At 43.7% G+C, this 21,128-nt stretch overlaps 1 protein-coding gene across 2 annotated transcripts in view; it reads left to right on the top strand.

Annotated features, from left to right (window-relative positions):
* LOC144679091 (collagen alpha-6(VI) chain-like) overlaps positions 1 to 21,128 on the top strand; it is a 140,273-nt gene that overhangs the window by 33,788 nt on the left and 85,357 nt on the right. For both annotated transcript variants that reach the window (XM_078539382.1, XM_078539383.1), the window contains exons 4-8: positions 2,159 to 2,505; positions 3,644 to 3,722; positions 14,967 to 15,112; positions 16,276 to 16,368; positions 17,550 to 17,603. In XM_078539382.1, the coding sequence (XP_078395508.1) occupies positions 2,159 to 2,505; positions 3,644 to 3,722; positions 14,967 to 15,112; positions 16,276 to 16,368; positions 17,550 to 17,603 (719 nt within the window). The remainder of the gene's footprint in view (positions 1 to 2,158; positions 2,506 to 3,643; positions 3,723 to 14,966; positions 15,113 to 16,275; positions 16,369 to 17,549; positions 17,604 to 21,128) is intronic.

A 21,128-nucleotide genomic window follows, 5' to 3' on the forward strand; every position in this document is an offset into this window, starting at 1 on the left:
GCTGACCACCTCCGCTCCTGATCCTTTCCCTGTCATTGTGCACCCTCTTCTCCTGGAAATGAGAAAGGACATTGGAATGATTATTTGCTGTGCTGCAATCATGTCTTCAAATGTGTGGCCAACATGTGCTTTTCTCAATGCAGGTATTGCAGTTCAGAAGCCCATGCCTGCATCATACCACCTTCTACAATTAGGCAATACAGTAGACAACCCCACATTTGAGCCACTTCACACCAACACACCCTTCGATCCATGTCCATCACTGAAATGGTTAGACACTAACGCTTGCTGATCTCAAGAGGCCAGTGAACCTTTTCTGGCACTGCAGCCAGGTTCTCTGGATGACCCCTTGGCTGATGACCTCCACTGAAACCTCCATCCAGACTGCTTTTGGCTGGCTGGGAGGTCTCCTCTTCCCACCGTTGGGCATGAGGAACTCCCACTTATCAAACACAGCCTGAGAAAGGACTCGCAGGGAATCATCATCAGACTGTGGGGCTGTCCTAGGTCTAGATTCTTGACCAGCTGGCGGAGGTCCATTCTGTCCTTCATCTGTGGAGAGACAAAGAAAGTTAAAGGACTGAATTCAAATCTTCTCACAAACGCTTGCCATTCAGTATTGCTGAAAAAAGCCAAATATGGCTAAGCTTTTGGTCTTGCACTCATCAGGACACTCACAAGAATACCAATATAAGGGGAAAACAACAGTTTACACTGTATGTGAAGATAGTGCTGATTGGTTGGCAAGTGGCATTGCCATGGAGAGAGAATGCACCACTGCTGGTGACTGATGGTTAACTGCCAAGCATTGTTTGAAATTTAAACCAGGTAGCTTGACCCTGATTGGTCAAGGCATTGCCCTGAGGAAAGAGTCAGTGAATGGCTGTCACTTATTTTGTTCAGCTGAAAGCAGGCGCAATGCGTGTACATGTCTTTCTGCCTCCAAAGGGAAAAGGGTCATGTGTATTCAAATGTCCTTTCCTTCTGGTAAGGGTCCTAAATGATTCACTACTAGCACAAAAGTCACCACACTTAAAACTAAACACTTACCTAATGCAATACTTCAAAGGATTTAAAAGCCTTCCTGGAAAAAAGCTTCGACCTGCCTCTACTGTATGACTTGTGGTGCAGCCACCACAATCCTATGCCAGGGGTGCCTTTAAATGGGTGGACGTGACTGACTTCCGTTTTACCCCATGCCCCTTCTGGCCCCCTTTTTCCATCCCTGATTGGATGGCCTGCCCGCCCTTCCACTGTGCTGTTGGCCAGCGATCCAGTGGGCAGCCATTAAGTGAATGAGAGATGCATTATTGGATGCCTCTCAAAGACCAGGGTGGGGGCAAGAGTTGGCAATTCACCCACTTGCGGGTCAAACTCCTGCACACCGCCAAACAATGTAACATTCACAAATTCACCCTTGTATGTCTAAAAGATAAGAGATAGGCATCACTGAATTACAAATTATTGGTCTAAACAAGGGTTGAACAATCAATATGTGATTCCTATCCTGTAGTACACAGGCACATATCCATTATAACCTTTGTCAATAAAAGATTGGCGATCTATTTCATATACTTAATGAGTAACATTGGTTCCTGCTGATGAATATCACAGGCAGGGTGAACGTTTTCAAACAGCTTAGGATGTCCTAGGATTTCTTTTTGATGTGGAACATTATATGATATAATTATTCCAAACATTATATACAGTAAAATCTTTATTATCCAGCATCTGAGGGGGTGGGGCCAGTTATCAAAAATGCCAGTTAATGGAGAGTTCCATTTACCACTGGAATACAGCAGAGCATGATCTAATATGCAAGTACTCAGGAAATAAAGAACAGTACTCTTTTTACTTCTAATTTTCAACAGTATATTAAAACATAAATACAAGTATAAAATAATACAGTACAGGTACGGGTTCCAGATAACTCCATGATTGCTTCCAGTTGGTAAAGTGACGATTCGTATTAGGGGAACATCAGATATTCTGGTTAGTAGAGAGCTGCGATTGGTAGAGTGCCAGATAGCACAAAGTTTGCCGATATATGTAATAGCAGTCTATTTATAAAATTCTACATTTCTTCTTTAACTGTTTGTGTGTGATACGAAAGGCAATAATGTGGTTTCTGATTGCTTTCATGTTATGTGATTTGCAGACTGCATCGTAGACATTGCTGTGGGATTTGATCTCCCTGGATGGTTTGGATCACAGAATATATTTATTGGGCAACAGAAATTACAGCTAAAGCTAGAGGAAATTATGCAGAGAATCACATCCGCGAGTGATATGAGCTGTGTCTCTGGTTCTCATCCAGTGATCAGGGTGGCATTTTACATGCAAAGTGAAACCGGCCAGGTTATCTTTCAAACAAAATTCGAAAACTATAGTGCTGAAATAATTAATAACCTCATGACAACCCAAGCAGCAGCCAAAATTGATTTGAATCTTGAGACTTTGGAGGCACTCGGGAACAAATTTGGGGATACAACTTCAAAGGCAAAGGTAAGGATCCTTCTATCATAAATCTTTCTGTGAAATCTCCCATGATACTTTACAGGATTTTATGAAATATTATTTGACAGTTTGATAGAGGTGCAGAACATGTGAACTACAGTTGGGTTTTCTGCTCCTGCTTGAGACTGGATACAGGTTAAAGAAAAACCAAAGTGAGCAGGAGCACGTAACAGCAGGTGGGCCATAAGCAAGGGACAAAGAAGTGTTGGGGACACAAACCAGCACAAGTTTACTTTCCTAGTTACAACACAGCAAGGCTGTAGTTAACTATCATCAGAGAATGGGTGGATGGCTGCAGCTCATTGGCACTGGGTGGGTGGCAAACCATACGAACATATGAACATACGAATCAGGAGCAGGAGTAGCTATTCGGCCCCTCGAGCCTGCTTCGTCATTCAATAAGATCATGGCTGACCTGATTGTGGCCTCAATTCCACATTCCTGCCTACCCCCGATAATCTTTGGCTCCCTTGTTAGTCAAGAATCTATCCACCTCGGCCTTAAAAATATTCAAAATATCCACTGCTCTCTGGGGAAGGGTGTTCCAAAGACGCATGACCCTCTGAGAGAAAAAAAATTGCTTTTCATCTCCGTTTTAAATGGGAGATCCCTTTGTTGGCTTTCACACTGAGCTGTCTAACAGACAGAGCCTGTCGGGGGGCTGAAAGTGGGGAAGAATGCTTTGAGGACCATTAGTTTAGACACTCACAACCCCCCACAAATAGGAAAAATGTGGCACCATGCAACTCTGCACACTTGTACCTCAAAATTGCAGTCGATGTCCTATGTGTGCTAAAGGTCTCTGATTTGTGTAATTTAATGAGGTTCCTCCCTGATTCAGGCAGGCGCTTGGGCTAAAGGCCCAAAGGAGGAACAGCGTGATAAGTAGTGTTTCAATTTTAGGGCACATACTTCCCTTTTCTTATCCTATGGACCAAGTTAACATTTTTCCATCCAACTAGTGAGACCAATTAGATTCAACCTTCTGCCACACGTTCGAAAATTAACAAACAATACCTGCCCGTCGTGGCAACATAAGCAGTAAATTATTTGCCTACGCATTAAATGTGTTACTTGAAGAGTAAAATATTCACAACAAATATATTTCAAGATGATCTCTTTGCAGGTGATGCTTATATTTACGGATGGCTTAGATGGCACCAAAGAGAGTTTTGAAACAACAGCCAGAGGTCTCAGAGAAAAAGGTAACCGTGTAATTTATTTATCCAAGTTTTATTGGGGTCACTGGAGGAGCACTGTGACTTCCGCTGAGAACAGCTGCCAGCTCGTCAGAGTTGCTGTGCCATCCAGCTATTGGCGTTGCTGTGAAGCCTGAACCAAATCAAGGCCCTGACCTCACTGATATGCCATCGGCAAGATTTGGGCACCAGGAGAGGACCCTCCTGCAGCTTGCTCATAGCGGGAGGACGATATGTCAGCCAGCTCCTGTGTTGAGCCAGGGCGGGAGCAGGAGGAGGGATGACAACGTAAAGCTCTCCTGCTCCTCCTGGATTCATCAAAAAGAATTAAAAATTTCCTGGCATTTTTTTTTTTGCCAGAGATCCCTTTAAGGAGCAAGAGCGATGCACGAGCAGCCCATTGCTTCCTGAAAATTTCAATTCGGGTCTTACATGAAGCACCCGAGTTTGCGTACTTAGGCAGCCTCTTTCCTGTTTCAGCCAGTTGAACAGCTCGCTCACTTAGAGACCATCAGAAAATTGTATTGGGCAGATCTTGGGCATTAATAAAGGTAATTGAGAGCACCCACCCCCACCACCACCCACCCTGGCCGCCATGATTTTCATTTACTGCCTGCCCATTTTTCAGATGATAAATGGGCAGTTAGATCTTATAAAAATATATTTTTAAAACCTACAGAGGTATATAAACATGGTGTGACTGTACAGTTTAGGAAGTTCAACTTCTAGCCATGCTGCGTTACATGAACAGGTGGCAGCCAGGGTACGATACATGGCCTCAGCATTCATAAGGATAAACCAGAATTCTGTGCCTTATTGTCATCCAGTGCTTTCTGATCGGATGGATGTTGATTGAGGACAGGATTAAATTTCCCTATGATTCCTCCCATGGCATATTGCCAACTCCCATTGAAAGGCCTGCTGGAACCAGTGAAACTGTAGCAGAGGAGGAAAAATGATCTCAATTCATCAATGCACCAGCGGACAAGATGGTTTTTCATATTCTTTACTTCTTTACCAATGGCAATATTCTGTCATGTTACTGGAATGTTTGTGCTATTTATTTTCTAAATGAAAATTTGAAGTCACTTACAAAAAATTGCAAAAGAATGGCTGAACTTTGGTAACTTTCATCTGAAGTACAAATACACATTAACTTGGACTATTGTGCTTGAACACCATGAAACAGTGCTCACACTAGAGAAAATGAACAAAATGAGAAGGATATAGATTTTCACTGCATTCTTACTTAGTATAAAACCCAGACCCACAAATTTTAAAAAAGGAGGCATAAATAACAAAAGCAAAAATATTTGCACTGCAAGGAAACATGGACGGGGGAAGATTGGAAAACTATCTGAAAGCGAAGGAAAAATGTGAGAAGAAAATTGGATAAAAATTGCAGTTACTGAATTGCAATTGTATCTAAATAATTTTAAACAGACAATGCATTAAGGAACAATTGGGGCCTTTTATTGATTACAGAGTGCAATAGTGAGGAGAAAAAACATGTAGAGAAATTGAAAAGGTTTGAAGTGGTCTGGATTTTGTTTTGCAGAAATGTTGATATTTCCATTCTGGTAATCGGGAAGATTACGTTGAAATTGATGGAAAAAAAGGATTCTTTATGAATAAAATGAACATTTAATAGCTAGGGCATTTGAACGTTTAATATGAAGAACAGGACCATGTGTAAAGTATTAAAAAGCACTTGAAAAATCATAACATGTAAGTTAGTGAAAAACGGAGGGTAGAAATTACAGTCTTCTCTCATTGAGAATGTCAGGAAACTAGAAACCACTCATGCCAACACATTCATTCAAAAAAGATCAGAAGCATTGGGCGGAATTTTCCCATGACCTTGATGGTTGTGGGGGCCGGGAAAGTTAGAAAAACCTCTGTCGGCCGGCCCAATTTGCCGAAGTGTTCTTATCTCCAGCCACTTTTTACAGGACGTGTGGGTGGCGAGGTTTGGGAACCCCCACAGCTGAGGCAGGAATGAAATTTCAAGTCATTAAGACGGGAATTAAGAGGGATTTTCCCAGTGGAACCAATATTTCTCAATAAGGGAGCAGTCTCAGGCTGTGTCTACAACGCAGCTGTTAGGATAAGGTGAAAGCACAGTGGGAGGGACTGGCTCAACGAAACAGACAAGCTTTGAGGTTTGACCAGTTTCACTGTTGAGCTGCAGAAATAGCCAGGCTGAGATGCTTCTTTGCACTGCACTGCCATTGTTTGATGGGTGAGCGCCAGCTGCCTGGAAGGCCCTTCTCCTGACTGGCACTTCAGAGTGGCAAGGGGGCAGCTTATGCAGATCCACCTTGACACCATCTCCCACCCCAACCCCCGCCACTCTACCTGCTGTTGATGGTCTAGGGCAGGGGCCTTTCCAAAGCAACATGCTCTAGCTGCAGCTGGAGCAACACCAGCAGCAAAATCAGCTGCTTTCTCTGCAACCACATGCCCTGCCACAGGGCAGAGGGAATGGTCACCAAAATGCAGGTGATAGGAGATGAGGCCTCCGACAGAGGGCCTATATGCCAGGAGACCAGTTATCCCAACATGTGCCTGTGAGATTCAGCCTGTCACAGCAGGTCGTTGCTGACATCTTCATCCTCATGGTCCACGACCGCTCTCCTATTGGGCCAGGCAGACACATATTGCCAATGGCCAATAAGGTGCCTGTCACTGGAGGCCCACCCCTGCTGGATTCCACATCCTACATCTCTGACTCTTGTCAACTTGTGTGATCTCTACTCCTGCAAGGAGAGAAAGCGGGGAGGTCTGAGTGATAAGAATGGCTTTTGTCCAGAGGAGTGAAGAGCAACATTTGTGTATATCAACTGAGGTATGGGTGCAAAAGGGCGGTATACTGAGGAATATTCTAAGCATTGCCTGCTCAGCTAGGTGTGTAGGGAATCTGGCGAGAGAGGAATGAGTGGAGCTGCAAGGTGTCTTGATCTGAGATGTGCTGTGCAGAAGAATGCTGTGCAAGTCAGAGTGTGGAGCTTGGCATCTGACAGAGCTATGCCACTCACCTCCTAAGGTCCTTGATCGCACTGGTCCACTGTCTCTAAGTTACAGGGGCCACACTGCTGCTGCTCATTTCCTCAGTCACTTCCAGCTGTGCCTACTTGGTTGAAGAAGGTGCCTTCTCCCTCCTGCCTGTAGGAGAACTCGCCTCAGCCCTTCAGCTCCCTCAGGTGAAAGTGGGAGTCATGGGGGCCAGTCTTCCCAGGCCCCCTCAACATTCTTGTGTGTACTGCAACCTAAAAAAATCCGATTCCTGGTGAGCTTTTCTGAAACATGCCATGGCCCCTTTAATGAGAAATCCTTCCTCTGGCAAAATGACCATGTCATCGCACCCGCCCTCCCTAATTGGTCAGGAATCGCAGAGGTGGGCTCTTAACTGGCTTGCTTTGGCAATGAGCAACTGGAAAGCCCACTACTCTGGTGGAGGGGTTCACAACCTGAAGATGATCCCAGGTTCAAAATAAACAAACCAAGGGTGAGATCTCCCAGCCTTGCCCGCTGCTGGGGTCGTCTTCTCCCGCTGAAAGTCAATGGACTTTTGGCTGGGCCGCCGAATCTCCCGCGGCAGGTCCTGCCATGGCAGGCCGGAAAATCCCAGCCTAGAGCAGGTAAACCCGGACCATACCTTGGGAATTGTTGTCGGAAAATATTTGCCATAAAAACAGCAAATGATTTTGTGGGCCATTTAAGTAAAGTACCTTAAAGGTTTGTAGAAAGATCGTATATCTTGATGAAAATTAAAGTTCAAAGACATGGACAACTGGTTTTTGACAGTGAAGACTTCAAATAAAGTCCATTAGGGCTAAAAATAGGAAATATGATTAGAAAATGAAAGGTAAAGCAAATTGTTTTCAACACTGTAAGGATTGAGCCAGTTATGGTCCACTATAAGTGCATACTAGTCCAGATTTTTACCAAAATGTTGTGACAGAAATCCTGGAAATAGTTGGAAATTCTAAGTCCCTCCCCAGAACATGGCATGTTCCATTTTCACGGGGGCGGGAGTGGAGTCGGACCAGGGTTCGCTAATGCACAGTTTACAGAGGCAGCTGGCCACTTAACTCACCAACTGCCGCCATTGACGTGGGATTTTGGTAGGCCCAGAGTGTGAAACCTGAAATGCGCAGATAAGACCAGGTAAAAGGAGGTCTGATCTTGGTGGATTAATTTGGAAAGCCAAGATATCCCTTTGGAGAGGTAAGGTACCCCTTTGGATATGGTCCTAAGACACCTTTGGGAGAGGTAAGACACCCTTTGGAAGAGATAAGGCACTCCTTTGGAATTGTTAAAAATAACAATTATGCCTAAACTCATTGGAACTATCAAGCTGTCAAAGAATTGTCAAAGCTGTCAAGGAACCATCAAAGGGTACTATGTGAGTTGGCATTGATAGAGTAAGTGCAAAGGGCGGTAGGTGGATGACATAGGTTGACATAAATTGGCACCAAGTTGGCATTGGGGGTATAAAGGGCCATAGGGATGTGGGGGCATAGGAAAATGAGGGGCCACAAGATGGGTAGAGGGGCAAATGTTGGCATATGGGTATAAGGTATCAATGGGATGGGTTGGGGGCATGAGGTGACATAGAGGGTATGTGTTAGTACAGGGGCATGTGGTGGCATAGGTTGGCATGGATGGCACATGGGAATTTTGGGGGGGTTGGTTAGGGGTGAGGGCTGGTTTTTGTTTTATTCTTTTTTGTATTTAATTCAACACAGTGCCGGAGCACAGAGGCAGGCTTTCCGCCCAGTCCAGGTCCGCATTCATTCCAGGGGGCGACAGGCCTGACTTCCAATGAAGCCCGCACCGCCACCCACCTCCCCCAGAATGGAAGCCGCTCTGCGGGCAGCCATTTTTGAAGGTCAGGTTCACAGAGCCGGGATTCTCCTGTTCTGCGCACCCAACCCAGGAGCGAAAATCTGGGCCACTGTCAGCTGATTAAATTCTGTCCATGCTGTAACTTTAGTGTTTCCTGAATGTTCGCATTGCCCAGACATTACATATTGAAATATATTTATAGCTGCATCTGCTACTTTGCAAAAATTTATTTAACAACCTACCAGGCTGTAGTTTGGAATCTTCACTGGAAGCGTTTTTAGATTCAATTGATTCTAACTTTTGGGAGTATGACCCCATTATGCCACACCTCTTCTAAGCTCTCTGTCTCTCTGTTAGCAGGGAAGTGTGGCTGGGTCATGAGAGCGATGATAGAGGAAGTGGACATGGAAGTGGAGACTTGGCTCTAAGCACTTCCATTTCTCACCCATTGAATCCCAACCCTCCCCCCCACCCCCCCCCGCCCCCAGTCAGTACCTCCCATGCTGGCTCATATCCCAATGGCTGAGTCTGCCCTGGCACAGGCGCAGATGGAGCAGTCTTTGGTGAGTCTCTTATGGGCTACAAAACTGAGAAGACGTTGACCAAGAGAGATAGAGAGAGCAGATTTCTGAGCAGCCTACCTCAACCTCTGCTGAAATCACAAGGATTGCACCATGTAAGAGTTTAAAAGAAAAATATTGATATTTGTGGTTGCACAAATGTAGACACAGGGACGTTTTAGACTTTGATATTTTATTAAGTTGTTATTCTTTATTTGAAGGACATAAATATTCGGCTTGTGCACCATTTTCCTGTCTTGCCCATTCTTGGTTTCTGACTGGGCAAGTGGCCTTTTAACTTGTTGGTTGAAGACTGCAAAGATATGAATTGGTAGCAAGAAGTGGGGAACAGGAAAATGGTGGTGGCTTCAGGGTTACTTTGTGTTAGTGGCATGGGTGGAGGAGGAGGATGGCAGCGGAAAAGTGTGTGCTTGGGAGATGGGTCCATTGGTGGAGCCTAAATGAACCTTGCAATGATCAGCACATCCTTGGCAGCAATGTGTGCAGCTGGTGATGCATTGCCCTCATCGCCCTCCCCCTCAGAGTCATCCAAAGAGGATCTGAGCACCATGCCTTGATCCTCCTGCAGGCCCAAACTTCGTTGCTGCGCAATGTTGTGCATAGTTCAGCAAACACTGACCATGCTGGAGACCTTGGCTGGTACATACGGAAGGGCATCTCCAGATCTGTCAAGGTAACTGAAGCGCACCTTTGACATGCTGATGCCTTGTTTAATGACACATCTGGTGGTGCTATGACAATCATTAGAACACTATACACCATCATTGGTCATGTTCCTGACAGATGTCATCAGCCAAGTTTTTTGTCTCCCAACAACCCACCAATTAGCTCAGCTTCCAGATGTGAGGATGTCAGTGAGCTTAGACTGCTGGAGGATGAAAGCATCTTGGTGGCTGCCAGGGATTCCTGTGCACACCTGCATAGTATCTTCTTGTGGTTACACATCAGCTGCATGTTGATGGAGTGGTAGACTTTATGGTTGACAACACTCCTAGGTGATATGCAGGTCCCCCAATTAAAGCACCTGTGCCTTGCACCCATGAGAAGCTAGCCGAAGCTGCAAACCTGAGCACCCGTTCATTCTGATTGGCATCATCACAGGGAACATTGACAATTTCCTGGCAAATAAGCTATCCATCACCCATTTGAGGAACCTGACTGGGAGATCTAGCAAATGACTCTGAAAGGATCCCGAGCCACAAAAGCAGAGAGCGGTGGTGACTTTGACAGCCACTGGTAACATGACCACTAGGGCTAGCAAAGAGGCCTTGTTTTAGGAGGTAGCAGATGGCTGCCATCATCTAATACAATGAGCTGTGCCTCCTGAGGCACTGTTTATTCAAGGTGCCAAAGAATCTTGTCCTCTGCTTGTAGGCCCTTTGTTCTCAGTATGTTCTCCTGTGAGCAGCACCTCTTGGCTGCTCCCTTATCTGCTGAGTTTCTCTCTCTTGTTCAGCCACAGTTTGTGACCAGTTAGCTGCTGCTGGGTTAGTTGCTAGTGCTGTTGCTGGTCATCTTGGTCCAACCTACTGCCAACTGCTTTTTCCATCTGTAGGTCAGAAAGTATTGTTTGTACTGCGTATGTAGTGCCATATGTCCCTGAGATTCAGTAACCGCCCCACCCAGCCCTCAACTGCCCCTGAAGATTCTTGTCTTTCCTTCGCTGGCAAGGAAACCCATGAATATCATGTTAAGCTCAAAAATCTGTGTCAGCATTGCTTCAATTGTGTGAATAACTTGATCATTGTCAATAAAAGCAAAATACTGCGGATGCTGGAGATCTGAAATAAAAACAGAAAGTGCTGTAAAAACTCAGCATCTGTGGAGGGAGAAAGAAAGTTAACGTTTCGAATCCAATTTACTCTTCTTCAGAACTGAAGACAGGTAGGAGTGTAATGCATTTTACGGCTGTTGAAAAAGTGGGGAGGGGCAGTTGGAGCAAAACGGGAGGCCGAGGATAGGTTAGAGGGCAGGAGAGATTAAATGACAAAGATGTCATGGAACCAAAGGTAAAGGGAGTGTTAATGATGGTATAAAAGAAACAAATCACTGGTCCAGAATAAGTGTGAATAGCAGAATAAAGGTCAGCACTGCCTGAAAACAAAATAGCAAAACATGTTAATAGCAGAATAAAGGTCAGCACTGTCTGAAAACAAAAACACGAGAACAAGATACAGACTGACACTAAGGGGAAAATAATTTAAAATGGAGGACCGAGTTCATGGCCTGAAGTTGTTGAATTCAATGTTGAGTCCAGAAGGATGTAAAGTGCCTAATCGGAAGATGAGGTGCCATTCCTCCAGCTTGTGTTGGCCATGGACAGAAACGTGAGCACGAGAGCAAGTGAGTTGAAATGGAAAGCGACAGGGCAGTCGAGGTTGAGCTTGTGGACTGAGTGAAGGTGTTCCGCAAATCAGTCACACAGTCTACATTTGGTCTCCCCAATGTAGAGGAGACCACATTATGAGCAGCGAATACAGTTGACTAAGTTGAAAGAAGCACAAGTTAATCACTGCTTCACCTGGAAGGATTGTTTGGGATCTTGGACAGGGAGGAGGGAGGAGGTAAAAGGGCAGCTATTACACATCATGCAATTGCATGGAAAGGTGCCATGGGGAGGGAATGAGGTGTTGGGGCTGATAGAGGAGCAGACTAGAGTTTTGAGAAGGATCAGTCCCTTTGGAATGCTATCAGGGGAGGGGAGGGGAAGATGTGGCATCATGCTAGAGTTGACAGAAATGGCAGAGGATAATCCTTTGAATATGGAGGCTAGTGGGATGGAAAGTGAGGACAAGGGAAAGCCTATCGTGGTTCTGAGAGGTGGGGGGGGAAGGGGTGAGGGCAGAAGTATGGCAAATGGTTTAGGGCCCTGCCTACCACAGTGGGGTAGAATCCTTGGTTGAGTGAAAAGGAATACAGTCATTGATTTACTGGAAAAAGAGTTGTGGGTGGGGCCTGAATTGGACTGGAACCAGGAACGTTCCACATACCCTACAAAAAGACAAGCATAGCTAGGGCCCATGAGGGTACCCATAGCTACATCTTTTATTTGGGGGAAGTGAGATAAGTTGACGGAGAAATTGTTCAATGAGAGAACAGGTTCAGCCAGGCAAAGGAAGATGGTGGTGGATGGGGATTTTTCAGGCCTCCTTTCAAGGAAGAAGTGGAAAACCCTCAGTCTGTCCTGGTTTGGGTGGAGGTGTAGAGGAATTGGCCATCCACAATGAAAAGGATGTGATTAGGGCCAGGAAACTGTAAATTGTTGAAATGATATAGAGTGCCAGAAGAATCACGAATGTAGGTGAGAAGAGACTGGACAATGGGAGAAAGAATAGAGTCAAGATAGGAAGAAATAATTTCAGTGGGCAGGAACAAGCTGAAATGATGAGTCTACCAGGATCATCCTGTTGTGGATTTTGGGAAGGAGGTAGAAGCAGGCTGTAGAGGGTTGGGGTACTAATAGCTTGGAGGCTGTGGAGGGAAGATCTCCAGAGGAGATGAGGTCTGTGACAGCTCTGGAAACAATGGCTTGATATTCGGTGGTGGGGTCATGGTCCTGGGGGAGGTAGGAAGAAGTGTCTGAGAGTTAGCGCTCAGCCTCTGTAAGGCAGAGGTAGGTATGCCAGACAACAACAGCACCAACCTTGTCAGTGGGTTTGATAACAATGTTAGAGGCTGAGTGCTGCTTCTAAATGTTAGAGGCTGAGTGCTGCTTCTATCTCCTTCCCAAAACCCACAAATAGGGCTACCCTGATGGACCCAACATTTCAGCCTGTCTCCATTTATGGGGATAGATTGTCTACTAATAATCATTTTACTAGCACACTGACTCACACAGCTACCTTGGCTACACCTCCTCACAGTCTGCTTCCTGTAAGGACTCCATTCCATTTTCCCAGTTTCTCCATCTCCATCACATCTGTTCTGATGATGCTACATTCCACAACAGTGTTTCTGACATGCCTTCCTTTTTCCTCAACTGAGGACTCTCCTGTTCTGTGGTTGACAGGACCCTCAACCGTATCTAACCCATTTCCCGCACTTGTCCATTCACCTCTTTCCCTCCCTCCCAGAACCATGATAGGGTTACCCTTGTCCTCACTTTCCACCCCACTAGCCTCCATATTCAAAGTATCATCCTCCACCATTTCCATCAAATCCAACATGATGCTACCAGCAAACGTATCTTCTCCTCACCCACCCTGTCAGCATTCCGAAGGGATCATTCCTTCCGTGACACCTTGGCCCACTCTATTACCCCCAACACCTCATCCCCTTCCCACGGCACCATCCCATGCAATCACAAGAGGTGTAAAACCTGCTCCTTTACCTCCTCTCTCCTCACTGTCCAAGATCCCAAACACTCCTTCCAGGTGAAGCAGTGATTTACTTGTACTTCTTTCAACTTAGTCAACTGTATTCGCTGCTTATAATGTGGTCTCCTCTACATTGGGGAGACCAAATGTAGACAGTGTGACTGATTTGTGGAACACCTTCGCTCAGTCCGCAAGCTCAACCTCGACTGCCCTGTCGCTTTCCATTTCAACTCACTTGCTCTCGTGCTCACGTTTCTGTCCATGGCCAACACAAGCTGGAGGAATGGCACCTCATCTTCCGATTAGGCACTTTACATCCTTCTGGATTCAACATTGAATTCAACAACTTCAGACCGTTGAACTCGGTCCTCCATTTTGAATTTTTTCCCCCCCAAGTATCTTGTTCTCAGGTTTTTGCTTTCAGACAGTGCTAACCTTTATTCTGCTATTCACACCTACTCTGGACGAATGATTTGTTTCTTTTATACTGTCATTACCACTCCCCTTGCCTTTAGTTCCATGACATCTTTGTCATTTAATCTACCCCACCCTCTAACCTACCCCTGGCTTTCTCATTTGTTCCACCTACCCCTCCCCTTTATTCAACAGTGTAAACCCACCACATCCCTACTTCTCTCCAGTTCTGAAGAAATATTAAGTCTGTTTCTCTCTCCACAGATGATAATTGTCAACCCGCTTCTCCTGACGGCATTGTGCGCACGCAATCTAATTTTCTTGAGTGAAACTTGAAAGTTGGCTGTTTGGATCCATCTTTCCGCTGCACTGTTAATTTCTTCAGCTTCAACCCCCATCCCCCTGTCCCCTCCTAAACCCACGCACTCAATCCTCCATCTGCCACCCTTCCCCGCGCTCCATAGAGTCTAGTTTTATTATTGATTCTGACCAGAACTGAAGAGATTTAATTTAATTTATATCCTATCAAATGTAACAAGTTCTCTCATTTTTGACTACAGAAGTTCAACCTTAACTTTTGACAAATAAGCTTTATGATTCATTTCCTCAATTTCACCTACCCTTCTAAAATATGACTTACTCACCACACTCATTCCAAAAAGAACCAGCTGTGCTTGAATATCTGACACATGTGGTCATTCTTGTTGCCTGAGTGTAGGGAGTGAGTTCAGAAAGCTGTTATTTATTACTTCCATATAACTTTTTAAAAACTCCTTTTCTACTTCCTTCATTCTTGTTATCTGAAAAGTACTGTGAACCTGTCTAGAAAATACTCAAGTAAATGCTTAAAATACAGAAAAAATGACTTTACTGTAAACTTAAAGTGTATTTTCTCTTTTTGGGTAAATTTGTCTGGACTTTCATTCCTGTTAAAGATAACTTTAGAATAGTTCACTGCATAATTTATTTACTTTCCTCGAACAAATTGTTTTCCTCAAATTAAAAATGTCTAGCCATACGATAAGCATTTTTGGTCCTGCTTAGCTATCTGTAACATAATGAAATAAATGGTCATTTTATAATTATAGGAGTCAATGCACTCATCACTGTGGCTTTGGAGGGTGCTCCAAATATAGATGATATCCTGTTCGTTGAGTTTGGAAGAGGATTTGAATATAAACAAAAGCTATCAATTGAAATGGAGGACGTTGGAAGTGCTTTGCATAGACAAATAGTATGTAAGCCTGAGAAAAGCAGTTTTCTTCAGCAAGTGTAATTTTTAAAAATGACTTATAACATTGCTGGTAATCCTGATTTTTCAGTGTTGCTAATTCATCCAGATATTGTTTTATTAGACACGGTTAACCTGCCTTTAAAGATACAAGTTCCTCTTTACAATCGTCAGATCAGGATTTTCTGCCTGTTTAATGAGAGCAAACCTGTTGGCGAGTGAAGTGGATTTTTTTAAAAACCGTGAGGCATGTACTGTCCAGCTCAAAGACTTAGGAACATAAGAAAATAAGGCTTAGGAACAGGAGTAGGCCATTCATCCCTTCATGCCTGCTACGCCATTCAATAAGATCATAGCTGATTTGGTTGTGGTCTCAACTTCACTTTGCCGCCTGCCTCCTCATAACCCTTGACTCCCTTGTCTATCAAAAATCTGTCCAAATCTGCCTTGAATAAATTCAATGACCCAGCCTCCACTGCTTTCTTGGGAAGACAATTCTACATACTAATGACCCTTTGAAAGAAAAATAATTCTCCTCATCTCCATCTCAAATGGTAGACCACTTCTTCTTCATGTATCCCTGATTCTACTCTCTCCCACAAGCAGAATCATCTTCCATGGGATCCAACCTATCAACTTCCCTCAGAATCTTATATGTTTCAATAAGGTCACCTCTCATTCTTGTAAATTCCAATGGATATAGGCCCAACCTGTTCAACCTTTTCTTCATAGGGTAAGCTCTTCATCCCAGGAATGAGTCGAGTGAACCTTCTTTGTATTGCTTCTAATATCATTTTTCAAATGAGACCAAAACTGTATACAGTACTCCATATGTGGTCTCACCAAGGCCCTATACAGATGCAGTACACTTACTATAGCCTGCTAAAGAGGGTTTAGCTAAAGAGCTAAAGCTACTTGATTCCAGACTCTGGTAGTATTACCTTTCAGTTGAGTAGTAGACCATTAATGACAGCCTCTGTTGGAGACCTTTATGGGATGGCATCCCGCGCTTGAGATTGTGTCATTCCGCAGCCCATAATATTACAGAACCTAAATAGGATATTTTCTTTTAAATAGAAAATTGTAGCTTTTTAACTCATCATCCATCAGTGAATTTGCATTCGTACATCATAAAAAATTGATAAACTTACATTTTTTTTTCCCAGAATGCAGTCGTGGAAAAAGAATGTTGCAATGTCCTTTGTAAATGTACAGGAGAACCTGGTTCATATGGTCCTCAGGGAAGAAATGGAGGCAAGGTAAGTCATTGTGCAAGAGGTATACCAACCTTGCTGAAGTTAAACTCAGCATAAACTTAATGGCCTAGAAATTGACATTTCTGGGATCCTAAATAAGGCAACATATTTCCTTGGGCAGCAAATTAGGATGGAAGAAATTTCCACAAGCTTTTCGTCTCAAGAATGGTGCACCCAAATTTCCAAAAATGAATTGGCTCTCCCTATGATCCACCCAGAGAATCCTTAAACATCCAACTTAAACACAATTGAATGAATGCCAGTGTTGTTGATACCTAGAATTTCCTGAAGTTACAGTCTCACTGAACTAGGAACTGGAAATGTAACTGTATACTTTGAGCCTAGACAACCTTTGACTTACTTCTAACTGCTTGTGGGACTGTGAGACAACTGGGATATTCTCCCACCACAGTGAGGACCTCTCAGGAACAGCAATGGAATTCCCAATAGGCACATTTCCTGCATTATCATCATGGAGGAGAATGAAGAACAGAAGAAAAGATGATTAAGGCATTTCAGGATCATGTGCCTTCCAAGATATTATATCCCCCCCAAAGAATATACAGGGAACACAATTCATGCAACTGAGGTCATCCTCCTTTGACTTTAGTGACAAACTGTCCATCAAAGGAGTACACTTCATCATGGAGGCATAAGGGAGCTGTCTCAGATACAGCCTGAAAACCTGGTAGCCATGGTCATCTGGCCACACAGCACTGAAGTTAATGGAAGGAGCATCTGGGGTTCCAAGGTGACTGCTGTAAGAGGCTTTGAGCACACATGATCAGTGAAATGCCCTCATGTGTGTAAGAGAGTTCCTTTCTCACCACTGCCATTGGTCCTTCACTTGCCCTTCCCTTCCTCCTTCAAATAAAGGACACAATCTTCAATCCAGTGCCCATTCTAGGACATCAAAATATATTAGGCTTCTTGGCCCAACATAGCCAATTGAAGAACAATTATTACTCCCCAGCTGCAAAAAGACAGCAAACTTAAATGATGGCATAAACATGTAACAGGCACACCATTACTTTTAACTGTCTGTTTTAGGAGCATGTTTGACACCCAAAACTATATGGATGACTCACGGCAGAACATTTGTCCAGTGCTACCAACTCTGTTAAACGTGTAACTTGTCTATCTCCATTAAATGCTTAGTAAACATGTTAATGATGTTATTTCAGGGAAATCCAGGCTCAAAGGGATTTCTAGGTTATCCAGGAGACGAAGGAGGACCAGTAAGTTGGTACTTTAACATTTATTTTGCAACAGAAAATATGATTCCCTCCCTATTTCCAGAAAATGAACTGGAGCTGTTTTTACTTGGCTTTGAACTCCGCTGTGTTTACCCTGCAGTAAAATGGAGTCTTCAGACCCATGTACAGAAACACAGCGAAATAAGCCAATATAGGGACATCACAACAACAACAACTTATATGTACATAATATCTTTAACATAGTAAAATGTCCCAAAACACTTTACCTAGGGGTTATCAATCAAAATTTGGTACTGAGCCAAGTTAACAAGGTATTAGGGCAGGTGGCTAATAGCTTTGTCGAAGAGGTAGGTTTTAAGGAGGGAAAAGACATAGGTGGAGAGGCTTAGGGAGGGAATTCCAGAACTTAGGGCTTTGACAAGTGAAGGCAAGGCTTCTAATGGTGGAGTGTTTAAAATTAAGGATGTTCCTGAGGCCAGAATTGGAGGAGCACAGATACCTGGGAGGGTTGTGAGGCTGGAGGAGGTTACGAAGATAGGGAGGAATGAGGCCCTGGTGGGATTTGAAAACAAAGATAAGAATTTTAAAATCATGGTGTTGCTTAACCGGGAGTGAATATAGGTCAGCGAGCGCAGGGGTCATGGGGAATGAAACTTGGTGCGCGTTAGGACATGTCCAGCAGAGTTCTGATGATCTCAAGTTTATAGAGGATAGAAAGTGTCGAGGCCAGCCAGGAGCACATTGGAACAGTCAAGTCTAGAGATAACAGTGGCATGGATGAAGGTTTCAGCAGCAGATGAGCTACGACAGGGCCGGAACCATGTAATATTATAGGTGGAAATAGGCGGTCTTAGTGATATTTGGTCAGAAGGTCCTGAAGATATCTGAAGTGATGTGTAGCCAGAAGGTCATCTCAGGGTCAAGTGATTTCCTATTTTAGAGGTGCTATATAATTGTAAGTTGTTGTTGTCTGCCAGCATAGCTCCAGATTTATTCCAGTTTCCACAACTCCTCTATTTGGGCAATTAATTCAGAGTAAGCACATATGAACAGGCCTTGGAGGTACTGTTGAATCTTGCTTTGAAGTCCATTAATAGTTTCAACCAATGATATGTGCTGCAGCTTCAGACAGTTGCCAGGGAGGAGATAGAGTCGGGTCACTAGGGGACCGAACTTGTGGTTGGGGACAGTAGCTAATGGCTGCAGTCCCATTATTTAATGGGTGAAAATTTTTGCTCCATTCCTGGATGTTAGACATGCATTCTGCAGGAACAATGGAGTGGTTAAGGGAAGTGATCATGAGGTCGTGCTGGGCGACGTCAGCGTACATGTTAAAACTGTTTTCAAATGATGTCGACAAGGGAAGACATGTAAATGAGAAACAGGAGAGGGATAAAGATAGATCCCTGGGGACATCAGAGGTAATGATGGAGGAGTGGGAGGAGAAGCCATTGCTGGTGATTCCCTGGTAATGACTTGACAACAACACTATAAATGTTGAAAATACACCTTAGTTGAAACGATCAACAGGTTTTAAAAGTAGATTCCACTGTTGCCTCCAAAGCCTATTTACATGTGTTTACTCTGAATTCATTGCACAAGTAGGGAGTTGTGGATACTGGAGTAAATTTGGAGGTAGGTGGGTGAACAACAACAACAACTTGCATTTATGTAGCACCTTTACTGTAGGACAGCACTTTACAGGAGCGTAATCAGTCCAAATATGACACCAAGCCAAAGGAGGAGATATCAGGACCAATGAGGAAATGCTTGGTCAAAGAGGGCAGGTTTTAATGAGGGTGGTAAAAGAAGGCGGAGAGGTGGAGAGGTTTAAGGAGGGAATTCCAGATCATAAGGTATAGGCAACTGAGGCACACTCATCATTTGATTCAAGCTATTCTTTACAGGTCTTTTCAGAAAATAATATTTTTAGTCTATTTGTCATTTAGGCCATTGTAAAATATCACCTGAAAACTGTTTTCTATACTACATTTTTCAGTGGGGGTTCTTTATGCCGGACTATGTTTAGAGTTGCTGATGTAATATCTTGAAAAACATGTTTGTGAAGATTTTCTGTGTTGTTTGTTTTCAGTGAACTCTTTAAGCTTGTTCTAAAAGGATCACATTGCTAGAATTACTGAACAGATGGAAGATCCTTATTGGATTAATTAATTTTTGGCACACTTCTTTAAAAACTCAGTCTGAATCTGGATTACTGGGGTGGGGTGGGGGCAGTGGTGGGGGCGGTGGTGTACTCCCATATATCTGCTGTAACTGTGAAAACATTGGAGAAAAAACAGTGAGGCATGGGAGAATTCCTGTAGAAATTGATCTCCCACTAATGAGTTAACACACAGTTGGAACTCAGGGTAAGGGGGAATTGGTTAACATTGCAGACTCTACACCTTGTTTAGTTTGCACTTGCTGTTACCGGAACATCAAACGCCAGAAAGGTGAGTGAATCTAATTTGTTTTCTATCTTGCCTGTTGCCCAGGCAGCAAAGACGTGCACCTCTGGGCCCCAAATGAAACCTTGGGCTCCTCCTGGTTCAGGCTTCTCTGGCTCATTGCCAACCGCAATGGCCTCCCAGTCTCCTTCTCAGCCCCTTAAGGTGAATGGCAGGAATTGTTCATTTGGGTCCATGACAGTGAACTCCTATCATGGCCACTGTCTGCATGACTCCTACTAGGAGTTAAAATTAACCTGAAAAAGTGCCTAAATATTTGTCAAACTTGGAAACATAAACACAGCTTATCAATCTTCTGAAAAATCTCAACTCCAGCTTTATTAAATTTCACCAAGTTCTTGATGTATTTGGAAAAGCTGACACTTTTACAATTTATATGAGACATCTTAGCAACATGCAGAACATATATCCAGACTGATTCTAGCATTTGTTCCTTGGTGAGATTGCTGTTTTTGTATGCAATTCAACAAAACACAGCTGTTTAAATTCTACTGGATACAAGCCCTATAAGGATTTGTGTACCTAATATAAACTATCAAAGTATACTATGACACAAAAGTACGACTCCTCATTCTCCATCCTCATCCCCAAATCAAACACCCCCCTCACTCCCACAAACAGGTGGACACTTAACATCAAATGGATTTGAAAGCATGTCCACGGCTATATGAATTAATCTTGCAGACCGGAAATGCTGGTGACCTTTACAACAGAACTCTCACTGCACATGTTAGACCCACATGTGGTTGCTGCAGTACAATTGGAGTACACAATGAATCAGCTGCTGCTAAAGACGAATTGTGACATATTGAGTTACAAGCACAGCACTCATGGGTGTATTGGGAGATACAGAAATGTTTCTACTGGGAAGGAAGACCCTGATTCACAACTTACTCCTTACTGTTCAGCAATAATTAGATCCATGAACAATGGTAATCAATCTGGTTCATTCAATATATCAAATCCAATTGATATTCATTGATATGTTACCATATACTAACATAACCACTCAGATATTGTAGTCTTCCAGCAATACTTGCATGTGTTATAATTAAAAATGTGCAACAAAAATAATAAA

Source organism: Cetorhinus maximus, chromosome 3 (genome assembly GCF_964194155.1).
Source record: "Cetorhinus maximus chromosome 3, sCetMax3.hap1.1, whole genome shotgun sequence".
Taxonomy (NCBI): Eukaryota; Metazoa; Chordata; class Chondrichthyes; order Lamniformes; family Cetorhinidae; genus Cetorhinus; species Cetorhinus maximus.